Genomic DNA, 15,820 nt, shown 5'->3' on the forward strand with positions numbered 1-15,820 from the left:
CTGAACATGCTGTGCACCGACGCTCCTCATCCAACCTGATGGAGCTTGAGAGGTCCTGCAGAGAAGAATGGGAGAAACTGCCCAGAAATAGGTGTCAAGCTTGAGCATCATACTCAAAAACACTTGAGGCTGTAAGTGGAGCCGAAGGTGCTTCAACAAGGTATTGAGCGAAGGCTGTGAATACCGATGTACATGTGATTATTATTTTTTATTTTTTTTTAATTTGCAAAGATTTCAAACAATCTTCTTTCACGTTGTCATTATGGGGTATTGTTGTAGAATTTTGAGGAAAATAATGAATTTAATCCCTTTTGGAATGAGGCTGTAACATAACAAAATGAAAGTGCATTTGCAACAATGATAACTTACACACAGGGCCGGCGCAAGCTCAAATGCCGCTCTAGGCAAAACCCCGTCGTGCCGCCCCCACTTTACACTCACAATTAAACTCGATCTTTGAGGTGCATGTGAAAGACTGGAGGTTTTGTTTATTGATTTATTCATAAACTTGCACTAATATAAAAGCATGTACAAGCATGTTTTCTGATTTCTTTTCTTTTTTATTCTGTAATGTAAAAAAAATATCAACACGTAATCTCTACAAATGCAAACACTTATGTTAAATAATAGTAAGAATATCTCCTGGAAGATTCAGGAGAATTCCTGGTGGGCCGCTGATAAATTGGGCCGGCAGTAGCCTACTTCGACATAAAGACAGTTTACAGGACGCGCAAAGCACAAGTCATAGACACATGCAAATCGGTGGTAGTTCTAGCTAATTGCGAAGCGACGGTGTGCAAGCGGTTCTCACGCCCAAAATCCCGTCACTTGCGCGTGCACAGCTCCATTATGAATAGAGGTTATAAATATATGGCATTTATAAATATTGTGCACACAAAGGTGAGCAACGTGACTCCTCCGCTTTCTCTCACACACAAGGCGAAAATCTCATTTGTTATTAGGCTATCTATTCATAAAAAACGGGGACAATACATTTTTTTTAATGTTTTTGTTTTTTAATTGTTGCAGGTTCCCTGTATCATTACATTAATAATTATTATGATTTAATTTTATAAGGATTTTTGTTCTTTTTGTTCTTTTAATACAATTCACCAAAAAATATTACACTATTAACCAGGCCTAACTAAGAACAAACTATTTTGAAAAATCACATTACAAAAATAAAACAACATAAATATCAGATTCCCAGCAAGCAATTTTATGTCTATTAGACGTCTAATAGCCGTCAAAACATAGCCCGGCCGTCTAGGCTAAAACCAGGCAAAATTTGGGCTGTCAGTGAAAATCTAATAGACGTCTAACCATAACCCAAGAGTAGACTAGTCATCAATTACACTACTAATGAATGATTACATCTATACATGCAATAGACAACTAAATAATGGCTAAAGGATTCTTTTCACTTAAATATAGGCCTAACAGGTTCTCATAAATGACAATCCGTCCAAACAAATTAAATATAAAAGGTTTTATTTAGAAAAAGAACTCAAGATAATACACAATGATAAAAAAAAAATTACATTTTACAAATACAATACAAATAAACATTAAAAGAAAATTACAACGTGTAACAATAAAAATATATAACATTGACAAAAAAAAAAGTTAAATAAAAAATGTTAACAATATTTTTTTTGGTTTATAAAACAATCTGATTAATTTTCAGTTCCATAAATTCCATGTTTTATGTAAAGCACTCTGAATTACCTTGAACATTGTTGTTGAAATGTGCTATACAAAATAAACTTGCCTTGCCAAATCAAAAACTCATATTTTTATTTCATAATGATCAAAAGATTAAAAGATATACAAGGCTTCCATAACAAATAATAGTAGGGCGCATAGGTTTCATGTTTACCCCCTTGTATTTAGATAATTACAGAGTTTTAGGGCACAAGGAAACACTACAGTACATGTGCGTTTATGTTAATCTAACCACGTTTTACTCTGAGTCTGCACTGTTACCCGCTAAAATGTCACGGTTCCTACACATAATGTACATAAATAATAAACACATGTCAAAATGAAAAACACAGATACTTACAAGACCAAAAGCAGGAAAGAATTTGCTTTAACATTTGCTGTTGCTTGCTCTCCGTCTCCAACAGTTGTAAAATGCGGAAATGTTTATCGCGAGATCTGGCAACAGTGATCGAGAGTCAACGTTCAAGTCTCGCGTTGCCAGTCGTCATGCCTCAGTAGAACCACAGTGCCCTTTCTAGCGGTTGAGAATTGTAAATTTTTATTTAACTTAAAATTAAATACAGTCATATATGTGTGTGGTATATAATTATAATTAATATATGGCTTGGCTATACCCTGATATATATATATATATATATATATATATATATATATATATATATATATATATATATTTATTTATATGATATCGTAGAATGTAGGATTGTGTGACAGCAAAAATATGCTGTTTCAAATATATACTTGCATATAAATGTATATTATACTTGCATATAAATGTATAAATGCAAGTATATCAAGAATCCCACAAGCTTTGTGGTCGAAAATGACTTAACACTATTTTGGTTACACTCATTGCTGGTCTGAATCAGGGCTATAGCCAAGCCGTAAAAACTAGACTATAAATTGCCTCGATTTCGCTGGGTGGACTAAAAGCAGACTACACATAGCCTATCCAATTCAGAGCTAAATCGTGACTACATATAGACCATGTCATGAAATGCCACTTAAATCTTGTAGAAATCATTGACATTGCGAACATGATGAGATATCAACCATCTCAAGCACTTCCTGTCCAAAAACTACAATAAATCAGGATTGACTATAGGTGGGCTACAAATAGCCGGTCTGACTATGAGCTAAATCGTGGCTACGCACAGCCTACACAATATAACATGTCATAGATGTGAAACCAAACACCTTGTAATCACTGTTGACTTCACTTACATGATGCAATAACATACAACTCGCAAGTTATTTTGGCAAAAACGACATGTAACCAAATGAAAGATTGTTTTGGCTAAAAGTGGGTTACACATAGCCGGACTATATCGGGTCTATAGTTAACCGAGACGGTGAAATGACGGCTATTGCTTGCTGGGTTAGATTAATAAAACAGCATTTAACAAATATTTTTTAACATTTATTAGTGAATTTAATAGGGAAACCTGTAGACAGCCTACAGAAATTTCAACTTTTTAAACTTGTAATTATTATTTTGCATTTTAGTCTCAATTTAAGCACCAAGTAAGTTGCAAGTGTATCATTTATTTATTCATATCTGAGTGTACCTTCACCACTTGATAAGACGTGTGGAAACTGCTGCGTTGTGACTGGGGACGTTTAAACTGTCTAAAACAATCCCACACCCTGTTATAACACACATAACCGTATTACTTTAATTTAACATGAATAGTTATGTTACTACCTTGAAAGTCGAAACAGATAACGATGTTTGTTTTGATAATTGATGATACGGCGCTCCAGGGGCGCATGAGACATTTTCAAAGTGAGGGGGACCAAACTGCGTTCCGGGGGGGGGGGGGGGGGTTGTTATGACACGGCCGGTGCACAGATGCATGCGCCAAACGCGTCTTTCCCATGGTCTTTCCGCGCTCATGGGCAAAGGAGTTTCTCTGAAAGGCTCGCGCGAGACTGAACGGAACGCGGGAAATGAAGTATACCCGGGCCTTAACGGCTCTAAATTGTAATGGACTGGAGCTCACGTTCACATAGGGAACACGGGAGCACCGCGATGCGACCGCAAAAGGCACTTTCACTTTCACGATCAAAGTGCACGCCACTGATAAGCATTGTAAATTAAGTATTACAGTATACACATACCAGTTAAACGCACAGATCTCCTCTCGTGCGTCCTCCACTGGATGAGGCAATATCACTTTCGTTTCTATTTCAGATATCTCTTTTATAGATGCCATCAATGCTTTTGCCTTTCAAGACGCAATTGCCGAAATCAAAACAGTCCATAAACTATAAATCCTCACGAAAACTTCAGTCAAGCCAGCTCGCGCGTCAACCTGATAGATCAGCCTCCTTACCTTAAAGTGTCGAATTTCTCGGTTTCTGAATGGACGGTTTGGCTTGATTGACAAACGCTAACGTTCGGGCATGATTTATATACCATCGACCTGTCCTAAAACGTTAGCACGCTTTGATCGATGGTTTGGAGATCGTGTGTTTCTCCGTTCGAGAGCACATTTTCTGTTCACATCCACGACAAAACAGTTGATTATTTACGAACGGAAGCTCACAGAAACGTGAAAATGGTCTCATTTGAAAGAAAATATCCTAAGCTAAAAGATGATATATGACTAATTGAAGCAGCCCTTATCAAAAGTGCGGGGGTCGACTTCTATCTTTTCAAAACTGCGGGGGTCCTGACCCCCCTGTCCCCCGTGCCAACGGCGCCCCTGCGGCGCTCTGCTCTGGTCCAGGTTAGCGGCGCGCGCGCGACCAAGTGTAGCAGTGACAGTGTAACACAGCCCCCTCTGTTGGTGAATATAATCACTACATGATTGCTCCGATAACCAACAGGCTGCTGTATGTTGGTCGGGCTTTTTTGCAATGTATTTGCGGGTTATTTTGAACGAGCTATAAAACGGGGACATTCCCAGGGACAGCTCCAGTCGGGGACGGAGCACCGAAAACCGGGACTGTCCCCGGAAAACGGGGACGTCTGTTCACTACGTTCACAAACCACTGTTAATTTGAATAGAAAATAGGCCTACAGTATAAGGGAGCATGGCAGAAGAGGCGTAAAGAGTGCTCCCTCTGTAATCACTAAAAAGTTGTCATATCACACAAAGTTCTGTTATAATAAATGAAGCTGTCACACATTGAATCTCTTATTTAGATTTTTTGTTTGTTTGTTTGTTTGTTTTTAATGAGAGTATGTGATTTCAGTGATTTGCTGCCACCTACTGGCGGTATCATTTCATTTCAGCTGAGGGACTGAGGGATGATGATTGAAGAGTTGTAATTGTAAAGTCATTCTGGTTAAAGAAATAGAATTGACTTATAAATAGACTATTAAGAGCAAAATATGAGATAACATCATAATTATAACAGAGATAAAGTAATAGCAGTCACATTGCATAAGTGATTTTGTCAGTCTTTTTTCCTCTGGGGGGCGTGAGGGGGGGGCTCCGTCACAGCAGAAAACATGAAGTCAGTGAAGATTAATCAGTTTCTCGCAGCGATGTTTATTAGAAACCTCATGATTATTTAATGATCTTGTCAGTGACAGCAGCCCAGATTCCAGGGAATTACAGTGTTTAGCAGCGCTATTAAGAGGATAGATTCGGGTTTTGTAGTTTATTTGCTTATTTCCAGTCCTGTCATTGTCACACGAGGGACAGAGTATATTAGGTTATGATTTAATCTTGATCTTCCTGTGTGCTTGAACTGAGCTGTATAGCTGTAAAGCTCTATGGCACACTGGATTAAAGTGTAGATTAAGTGAGATGAAATGTTACATTTTACATTGTTGGTAAAAACCGAATCGTTGCATAGTTGAAAAAATTTAAATATATTAAATTTGAAATATTTTTAATTATAGTCAGTGAAACATTTTTCAATGTTTTTTAAACTTTTTTAAACAACTTTGCTGAAGCATTGTCTGTTTTCTTGCAGTTTTTTAGTCTTAAAATGTCTTAAATTTTACAATATTAAGGCTTAAAGGTCAAATAGTCAACAATTTAATTGATGGGGTCTTAATTATATGTTAAATATGTCATTTCAGTCAAGTCAAGTCAAGTCAAATTTATTTATATAGCGCTTTTTACAATTTGTAATTGTTTCAAAGCAGCTTTACATATTAGGAGCACAGAAAAAAGAGAAATGGTAAAAATAAGCTGTACAAGCAAGCGTGGTAATATGTAACATATACAAGATGGTGCTACATTAAGCCAATGTCGGCCAATGTTCAGCCACACTGATGTCATTTCACCTCTTCTGTGAATACAGTCCTGTCAGATGTGTTACTGAAGCTGCTTTCTGTCTAAACAAGAGGAAACTTGAATGGTTAAATTACCCAATATTCCTAACTAATTTAACATCTGCACTGGACAAAAGATTTAACACTGCCTTTTATGCTTAACTTGAACAAGAAAAAAAATATTCATTAAAATATTAAATAAATGTCATAGAAAGCATTAAATTTAACTTTGTCATGCATGTCAACACATTGACTAATTTTATGTTTTAAAACAAATTATAAGCAAGCAGTTTGTGTTTCTTGAAAATTATCGCTTCAATTAATGTATAATTCCAAGCGAAAAGTGATTTTTTTAGAATTAGAAGGTTCTGTCTGCATTGATGCTTTAATGTGATCATTCATACAGCAGTCTTCATGAGTGATTGAGAGACAGCCCTTCAGGTCCAGTAATCACAGACGGCTCTGATTGGTCCGTCCCGACAGCGCTGACTAAAGTAACGAGTATCACGTGACTGCCGTACCGCTGCGGTTAGCGGTCCGAAGCATCATTTATTTATGAATAATGGCACTATAAACATCACTAGACCTTCAGTTTAACAAGAAAATGATTAATCATCGTATCTGATTAATTTGAGAGAACTTTCGTGGGGCTCGTAACAGACTCTGCTGATTTCACAAGCAAAAGTGAAAAATATATTGCGCAGAAAAAAATGTTTTGGATGATAAAAAAAAAATATATATATATATTACATGCATGATATTTTCCAGTTTTTTTTTTTTTTTTTTTTTTTTTTAAAGAGGGGGAATGTTTTTGATCAGGCGCTGAATAGGACTGCGCGCTCCAGCGCTGAAGACCCGCGCACGCGCACAGCAGCTCCTCTCCTCTCCTCGCCATTAGCGCCGCTGCGGTGAGTGAACACTGCTCTACAAGAATTGAACATAACTACACCTGATACAGGTTAACACAGAGCTTAAAGCTGTTGTTTATGTCAGGCAGGTGCACGCGACGCCACAATGCAGATTTTCGTGAAAACGCTGACGGGTAAAACCATCACGCTCGAGGTGAGTGTAGCGCGTGCAGACTCTCACAGACACACTGCACGAGCGATGATCACACACTCTCATGATCTGCAGTGATGGTGACTGAGACGAGCAAGAAAAGCCCAAACCACTGATCAGTTAAAAACAGAGATAAAGCTGTGCGTTACACGGTCCGGCCCAATTAATTATGGAAAACATGAGTGAGTAACACCGTTACAGAGGAAACACTTGATCTTCAGACATCTGACGACCTCATATACGTCACGCGAAATCGGAGAACAAACCGGTGTGACGTCATTCCGAACTAAATCCGGTCAAAACAGAGTTCATTTCCTGAGTTTGTGTCAGCTGACCACAGTGATGTTTCTGGAAACGCCTTCGAACTGCCATTGGTCCGTGTGGTGATGATGTGAACTCTCTGGAGCGCTTCTCCGATATTAACGCGGTTTGATCGTAACCTTCTGTCTCAAGTTATATCCCCGGCCTTTATCTCTCTCGTGTCTCTCTCTCTCTCTGTAGTCATTCTGCTAATTGCTGCTCAAAACCATCCAGTCGCATTTCAGGGGGATCCCACGTTCAAGGGGGTAAAACTCATGTTTTGGCGGGGCTCCCCTCGTAAAATTTGCATTCCAGGGACTAAATATAAGTTATTTTGGGTCAGTTCGATTTATGGCAACGGCGTAAAAGTAAACCAATTCCCCGGGAAAACCGCAAACTTGGCAACACTTGTGCTAATATCTGATCTTTGCTCCTCCCCCATCATGAATGGACACGCCCCTTCTGCTGATTGGCTACAAGTGTGTTGTGGCGCTCAGTGTTTTTCAGTAATCACTTACTGCACCTTTAACTTTAGTCAATTAAACTTCAAAGTTTAGAATCAAATCTAAAATAAATCTGTACATTTATGGATCGAAATTCATTTCCAAACTGAGAACTGATTTATAATTGAAGCGTGACCCAGAGAATCGATTTGAATACGTTTTACATAATCCTCTACATGTGGGCGGAGTCATGGTGTTCGTTAACCTCTAATCGAAGAAGAACTTTCCTGTGAGTTTGTTTCAGACAGTCATGTGTTCCTGCTGTGATCTTCCCATCATTCCTTGCAGGTCGAGCCGTCAGATACTATTGAGAATGTCAAGGCAAAGATCCAGGACAAAGAAGGTGACGTACTGTGTGTGTGTGTGTGTGTGAGTGTGTGTGTGTCCTCTGTATTAAGAGTGTGTGTGTATGTGTGTGTGTGTGTGTGCAGGCATTCCTCCGGACCAGCAGAGGCTGATCTTCGCAGGGAAGCAGCTGGAGGACGGACGCACGCTGTCAGACTACAACATCCAGAAGGTACGAGAGTCGCTTCACGTCTCTGAAGAAATCAGCTGATCCTTGATTGAACAAACCAGTGTTGACCGATTTTATGGCCAAGAATCTGCCGTTCTCGACACACGCTGTCAAAATAAGTCTCACTTATAATTAATAAGTGATAATTAAAAACAGACAATTAAAAATGATATATCAGCCGGTGCTATATATCGGTCAACCACTAATACTTTCTTATTATGTGAGTGAAGAATCTGTATCAGTGGACAGACGTGTGTGTGTGTGTGTGTGTGCGTGCGTGTGTGTGTGTGTGTGTGTGTGTGTGTGTGTGTGTGTGTGTGTGTGCAGGAGTCCACACTGCACCTGGTGCTCCGGCTGCGCGGCGGAGCCAAGAAGAGAAAGAAGAAGTCCTACACCACCCCGAAGAAGAACAAGCACAAGAGGAAGAAGGTGAAGCTGGCCGTGCTCAAGTACTACAAGGTGAACACTCACACTCACACTCACACACACACACACACACACACACACACACACACACACACACACACACACACACACACACACACGTGTCTCCTGCTGTGTGACGGCTCTAACACTCCTGACGCTGCAGGTGGACGAGAACGGGAAGATCCACCGGCTGCGGCGCGAGTGTCCGGCGGACGAGTGCGGCGCTGGAGTGTTCATGGCCAGTCACTTCGACAGACATTACTGCGGGAAGTGCTGCCTGACCTACTGCTTCAACAAACCTGAGGATAAATAATCAATAAAGCACACAGCAGCACTTCTTTCTGGGTGTTTTTGTCATTTTCTAAATGTTCTGACTTTTTTTGGATAAGGTTGTTTTTGGATCCGTTACACAGATTGATGCGGTGTGAATCAGTGAGTGTGTGAGGTCAACGTGTGAAAGCGTGAAGTATAAATATTCTTAAAGTACACATGAAATCACAATTGACCTTATTTATTTTGTGAGCTCAAATTGCTAGTTTTGTGGTGAACAAATCATCCGTGCAAGTCAATCCACACAAAATAATTTGGCTTTGTAATATTTAATCAAAATCTGAAAATGCTCCTCCCCTCTGCAACGGTCCTACTTCTCTACTGACATCAGTTTGATGGCTTGGGTTGAAAACACTTAAACCACTCCCCTGCAACCGTTCGTCTGCTGTGAGCGAGAGATGGAGAGGAAGGAGCGCTGAAGTAAAACTCTGCCCTCTGTTCAATATTCTGTTTCGCTTGGAAATACGTCACAACACTGGAGAAAAGTCGTTTGCAACTTTGGTTCACGCGGACTTTAATGTCATCATGAAAATGAAGTTACGCTGATCTTCTCTATTGTGTTGTATATCTGAGTGAAACAGCTTCTGGAACAAATGTAGGGCGGGGCTTGATTTTGTCTATGGTGAATTGATTGGATGGTTGTGGTTTGCTATTGGTGGATCTCATGTGAGTGACAGGTTGCCCCGCCCTCATCATCAGAGAAGAGATGCTGCAAGAGGAAGATATTCTGATTCAAGATTATGAGGAACATGAATATAACACAGTAATGATGTGCACCGATAAATCGTTTAGAATAAAATGCAGTATTCTATAAAAAATCAATTTTGATTTCATGGTGAGTTTGAGTATTTAATATAAAATAAGTACTAACAATTGTTTATTTTCAGAACATTTAATAAAGGTGTGGCAGACAGTAAGTGATCACGTCTGTAAGCGCTGCAGTGTGAGTGACTGACAGCAAAGAGCTCAGAGCCCAAGAGGCGACACTCTGACACTTTTGGGTAACAACCACTAGATGGCGCTCCGGTAGCGCGGCCGCCATTACGGGGTGAAAATACTGACTGGACCATAGAATCCTTCACACCCAAAATCGGTGAATTTCACTGCCGAATCAGAAGCGCAATAGAACAGCTTTTTAAATTAAGTCACCAGTAAATTGTATGATCCTACAGTAAATGTTTTATTGTCTTATATATGTTTTATTTTATCAGTTGTGGAATCCAACCATTCATCCATCTGAGGTAATGTAGTAGCCTACTTTATTGAGTATTTCCATTTTATGCAACTTTACACATTTATTAATAGCAAATTAATAATTAATACATTAAGATCATCATGTTTGCAGTGAACAATATATTTCAGACCTAGTGGAGTAATAGTAATAATAATATCTAGGTCTGAATTGAAATATATTGTACGTTTTAATGAATCACGCTACAAACATAATGATCCTATAATACATGATGCATTGCTGTGTCCGTTATCCCATAATTCACACTTTTGGACACTTTTGCTTTAACAGACATTAGACAACACTGCAAAATCAAGCTGTTATATTCATATATTTATTGTCGAACATTCCCAATTTTTCTGATGCATGTCCTTAATTTAATTTCATATGTTGGTAATAATTCAGTGTTTATGAGCCTTTTAAAGAATTTTAACCCAAACTGACTGGGTTTCTAGAGAGCAAAGGTTTTGTGAAAAAAGGGAAGACTTAAACACAAAGTGTGTAAAATAAACTGTTAAAAGGATTTAATGAGTGATAGTATTTTATTCTGTGTTGTCATCATCAGGTTGGATTTCAGCTTTAATGTACGTTTTTTTGTTTTAACAAAGCAGCTGATATTGCCATAGAAACTAGTGGACTGCGACTCGCTTTCACTCCAAAATGGCGGAAGCGCAGGGCTGCTGCTGGGCGCCGGTGCTGCGATGGAACCTTCTATTGAGTGTCGCTTCTTGTTAGTGTATATTCTTTGCTGACGGCCAGCAGGTGGCGCTGTTCGACAACAGCCTTGAAACCGGAAGCAGTCCGCTGTGGTGTGTTGGAAAAAACTCGATTTCTTTAGCTTGAACAGTTTCTCTTTTTCATAACGATTGCTTTATTTTAGTTAATTGATTTAGTAATTTTTTAAAACATAGTTTTAATATGAACAGGTTTTCTTGGCTATCTTTACTGGAATGAATGTTGACGAACAACTCGATGTTCCTTTACTCACCGCCGGTGGCTCCTGACCAATCACAGTAGTCTGGTGTGAGGCTGGACCAATCACAGCCTCGTGTGCTTAAACCAGATAAACAGCTTCTGAGTCGAAGCCGTTGAAGTCGCGATGGCGTCTGATCCTGATCTGAGGAAACAACTGGAGCAGTTCCTCGAGCGACTGAACATCGACACGATCTGCGTCGATCATCCTGAGGTGAGACAGCCATGAGTTACAGCGAAGCGCGCGATTCACGGACACGTGATGTGGAGAATTCCCGCCACCCGGGGAAAAATCGTGCTTTTGTTAATCATAATTGACATAATTCGAAATTATGACAAAGTCATATTTATGAGATGAAAAGTCACAATTCGTCAATAATTTCGATATATTTACTGTATTAGTCATAATTTCGACTTTGTATTTTCATAATTATGGGATAATTTGGAGTTTATCTCATAATTTAGACTTTCTATGGCACAAATGACTTAAAAAGTTAGAACATCTCAACTATCTTTCATTATTATGAATTAATATGTCACAATTTTGATAATTATGTGATAATTTGGAGTTTATCTCATTTCTGGCATCATAATTTTGTCTTTTGTCATAAGTATGATTTATGAAGTGTATTTCTGCTTAAGCTGTGATCTGATAAGCGTGACGATATAAACATTGATCTTCTGTGAATCTGTGGTGTTGCAGGTGTTCACGGTGGAGGAGATGATGCCTCATGTGGCTCATCTGAGCGGCGCGGTCACTAAAAACCTCTTCCTGAAGGACAAGAAGAAGAAGAGCCTGTGGCTGCTGTCCGTCCGGCACGACCGGCAGCTGGACCTCGGCGACGTGTCCAAGCGTCTGGGCCTCGGCGGAGGAAACCTGCGTCTGGCGGACGAGGCGCTGCTGCTGGAGAAGCTGCGGGTGCGTCAGGGCTGCGTGACGGCGCTCGCGCTCTTCTGCGACACGGACCAGAGCGTGAAGGTGGTGCTGGACCGCGATCTGACCCACGGCGGACACCAGCACGTCTATTTCCACCCCATGACCAACAGCGCCACCATGGGACTCAAACCAGACGACCTGCTGCGCTTCCTAAAGGAGACCAAACACGAGCCCGTCGTCCTGAGCTTCGACTGACACGTGACACCGTTGGTCACATGACGTGCGGCTCAGTGTGATGATGATGGCTGTCGTCGCTCTTTAACTGGCAGCTCAGATGTGTCTCTGCCTTCAGACTCATGTTTACATCTTCAAACGCCTGTCACGTGTCAAGCTTCACTTAGTGTTTATGAAACATCTCTCAATATTAAGGTCACTTTTCAAAACTTCACACAGTTCTTCTCACAGCAGTTATTCACATTCAAAATGCACTAAAACTACCAAAACACTTCATGAGTCAAACCAACTCATTCTTCCACAGGTTTCACCAGCAAACACACTTTATAAAACACTGATCCAAAAACAGTCTTTGTACAGAGTTTTCTTTGACTCTCTGCTGTTTCACTGCGGTACAGTTCGTCCATGTTTACATTACAGTAATAAATTCTCAGGTTTCATCTTTTGTACAGATGGTGGTGAAGTTAAAGACTAACACTCGTGTAGGTGTTCAGCTGCATCTAATTGTTCTGACAGTATTTCATTTCTTAAATTGGAATATATTTTATAAGGTATTACTGTAGAAGTGTAGAAACGTCTTCAGTGTTGTTCATGTCAGGTTCAGAGCTGACGTTCATCAGTTTTGTCAGGAGTGTGTAAATGTGCAGATTGGCCTGTAGGAGTTCTGATGTTGTTTGAGACATTAATGAATGTGGTTTGACAGATGTCTTCATTGAGTGTGTTTTGCAGCAGTGATGAATGATCCTCACACAGACTGATGCTGTGAATAAACGACTGTAAATCACCTTCATCAAGGTCAGTTTTATCACACAGACTCATCTTCAGTTTGTCATGTTCTCGTCTCTGTTTGTACATGTGTGGAGGAGGAAATAATCAGCCGTCAGTAAGTTTATCACATCAAATTACTTTATGAAAAGAGGAATGAAGCAGAATGAGACGTTCATACAGGAATAACACGGCTGTCCTTGCTTTCTCTTGTGGCGCATACACACACACACACTCATACAAACACACAAATTCATACACTCACAAACACATACTCTCATTCGCAAACACTCATACACAGTCATGTACAAACAACACATACTCGCATGCACTTACAAATTCACACTCATACTCTAACATACATTCATATACTCACTCAAACACTCATACTCAAACTCACAAACACATAAACACAAACACATCACATTCACACTCATACAAATACTCAAACTCACACATACACACTGACATACACTCAAATACATACACACATGCACTCACACATACAAACTCTCAGACTCACACATACACTCATACTCAGTCACATAAACAGTCATACATACACTTGTACTCGCACACACACACACACACACTGCTCACTCATACACACACATACATTCACTCTCACACTCTGTCTTTATTTTTTGGTGTTTTGAAGGTGTTCCTCTCAGTCCTTCAGTGTTCAGCTCCACGTGATCAGTGTTCGGCGATCTGGTGACGGTCGGCCCGTGTGAAGCTCAGCAGCAGCCGTGTGTTAAAACACACTCGATCAGCGTCACTCTTTCGTTAAGGAATCCTTTTGGGTCCTTGATTCAAGGAAAAAGAAGGACATTTCTTTATTTTCATTTCTGAGGGGTCCATGATTAAAAAAAGAGTGAGAAACAGGCGGAGTTTCTCACGGCAGGAAGATTGTGCCAGTCTTCAGACGGTGTTTCTCTGTGGTGGAAAATAAGAGATAAAGACAGATGAGCGACACGAGAAAGAGCTTCTGCTGCTCATCGTCGGGAAACGCTGCTGTTCATGTGACGCACAACAACTTACATGTGATTTTACTGTGAACTGTTGGAGCATTTGTCTTCGATTCATGATGGAGAAACTGATTAAGTTTGTTTTTCACTCTTTCTGCTGCAACCTATCCATTCCAGACAATATTAAATGTGTGATAATCTCACAAATTTGTGAATACTGTTAGGCTCTGCAGTTGCATTAATAACATTAGGCCTACTGTTTATGCAAAATTGATAAGAAATTTTTCTTTTTGCTATGAGTTTTTTAAATTCAGTCATGATTAAAGCCACAGATGGGCTCCATCACTAGATCAGCGTGAAAGCTCACACCAGCGTCATACGTGACCTCCAGCACACGTGATCCAAAGCTTCAATCGTCCCATCAGCAGATAATCAGGATGTTGTGTCTCAGTTTATGTCATTTATGAGTTTATGATGTATAACTAATGCACACAATCCATCCCAGCAGTCTCACTGCCTCTACCACAAACAAATACAATTTGCAGACATATATATTTTTTATATATGTGTAGATGATTTATATTTTCATAGAAGTGTAGGCTATATGTTTAAGAAGAGTGTCATCTTTTCCATGTGTTTGCTGAGATCGGTTAGGTGAAGCTTGACGTCCTCAGACAAATGAAAACATTTGAAAAATAACTTACATTTTAAGATTTCCTGATTTTTACAGGCGATCTTTAAACATTTTTATAGGTTATAGAATTGCATAAATTGAATTGTATAAACTGAAATCACTGTGTAGTTTTTCTTCTGAAATGCATGATTTGTCTTTGTCCTGTACATCAGTGGTTCCAGCCATGTTCCTGGAGCTCCCAACACTGCACATTTTCCATGTCTCCTTTGTCTGACACACATTTCCGGTCCTGGAGTCCCACTAATGAGCCGATGACCTGATTCAGGTGTGCTTGATCAAGGAGACATGGAAAGTGTGCAGTGTTTGCGGGCTCCATGTGGTTGGGAACCGGTGCTGACGCCATCAGCGTCTTTAACCACCTGCTACAAACAAGTTTCTCATAGTCTATATCATATTTGCAATAAATGTAATGTGTGTGTTTGAGCTGTTGTTGTGTTTTTCTGTCCATAAATAACCATCAATAAATTATTTTCAGGGAAGCGCTCCATACTGCGCTAAACATCACTGAGACTCGCTGTCTGAACACGAATGCAGATATTAAAGGAAGACACACAAAACTTCAGAGACGCGTCAGTAGTTTTAGTTCTTGTGACAGCGAGGGAAAGCACATCATTTCACATTTATCTTTCACATGATAATAAAAAATAAAAAGTTTTTTTTTTGTTTTTTTACTTTTTCCCTTCTATTTTTTAATGAGTTGGAACTGTAAAAACAGCCTATGGCACCAGAGCGGACAGAAGACAAGCAAAATCTAACGGGACAAACTATTTCACACTCCTGCCGGGACGTGTTTCATCAGGAATTACACAGAAGACGTGGTGTCAATCAAAATACTACCGATCTAGTCCAAGCAGAAACTGGATTAATGGGGATATTCACTCAGACCTCTGCTTTTAATCGCAGAACCACAGAATAGAAGAAAAAAGCCTCCACAAAACCTTCAAAGCTGCAAAGCAATGATCATCAGTCTCCCGCTTTTACCCTCATG

At 39.8% G+C, this 15,820-nt stretch overlaps 3 protein-coding genes across 7 annotated transcripts in view; 2 read left to right on the forward strand and 1 right to left on the reverse strand.

The window, feature by feature from the left end:
• Positions 1-6,483: 6,483 nt before the first annotated feature.
• On the forward strand, positions 6,484-9,099 carry LOC125277552 (ubiquitin-40S ribosomal protein S27a). 3 transcript variants are annotated; one of them, XM_048206014.1, is made up of 6 exons: positions 6,484-6,487; positions 6,957-7,021; positions 8,110-8,164; positions 8,253-8,338; positions 8,663-8,794; positions 8,925-9,099. In XM_048206014.1, exons 2-6 carry the CDS (start codon positions 6,974-6,976, stop codon positions 9,072-9,074), a joined length of 471 nt encoding a protein of 156 aa, XP_048061971.1. In that variant the 5' UTR covers positions 6,484-6,487; positions 6,957-6,973; the 3' UTR covers positions 9,075-9,099. The 3 variants fall into 3 exon arrangements, with proteins under 3 accessions (XP_048061971.1, XP_048061969.1, XP_048061970.1); XM_048206012.1 differs by lacking the exon at positions 6,484-6,487 and adding an exon at positions 6,790-6,867 and having other exon boundaries at positions 6,953-7,021; XM_048206013.1 differs by lacking the exon at positions 6,484-6,487 and adding an exon at positions 6,834-6,867.
• Positions 9,100-11,093: 1,994 nt separating this feature from the next.
• Positions 11,094-13,195, forward strand: prorsd1 (prolyl-tRNA synthetase domain containing 1). The gene is made up of 2 exons (XM_048206011.1): positions 11,094-11,508; positions 11,998-13,195. Exons 1-2 carry the CDS (start codon positions 11,422-11,424, stop codon positions 12,424-12,426), a joined length of 516 nt encoding a protein of 171 aa, XP_048061968.1. The 5' UTR covers positions 11,094-11,421; the 3' UTR covers positions 12,427-13,195.
• A 94-nt stretch (positions 13,196-13,289) lies between these two features.
• The window catches only part of ccdc88ab (coiled-coil domain containing 88Ab), a 50,151-nt gene continuing 47,620 nt past the window's right edge, over positions 13,290-15,820 (reverse strand). The window contains exons 33-34 of one of the 3 annotated variants that reach the window (XM_048206008.1): positions 14,070-14,106; positions 13,290-13,976 (exon numbers count right to left, since the gene is read on the reverse strand). The gene's annotated coding sequence lies outside the window, so the exon portion shown is untranslated. Of the gene's footprint in view, positions 14,107-15,820 lie in introns of all 3 variants that reach the window. The other 2 variants (XM_048206010.1, XM_048206007.1) reach the window with 2 other exon arrangements.

The sequence above is a fragment of the Megalobrama amblycephala genome, linkage group LG10, assembly GCF_018812025.1.
Source record: "Megalobrama amblycephala isolate DHTTF-2021 linkage group LG10, ASM1881202v1, whole genome shotgun sequence".
Classification (NCBI taxonomy): Eukaryota; Metazoa; Chordata; class Actinopteri; order Cypriniformes; family Xenocyprididae; genus Megalobrama; species Megalobrama amblycephala.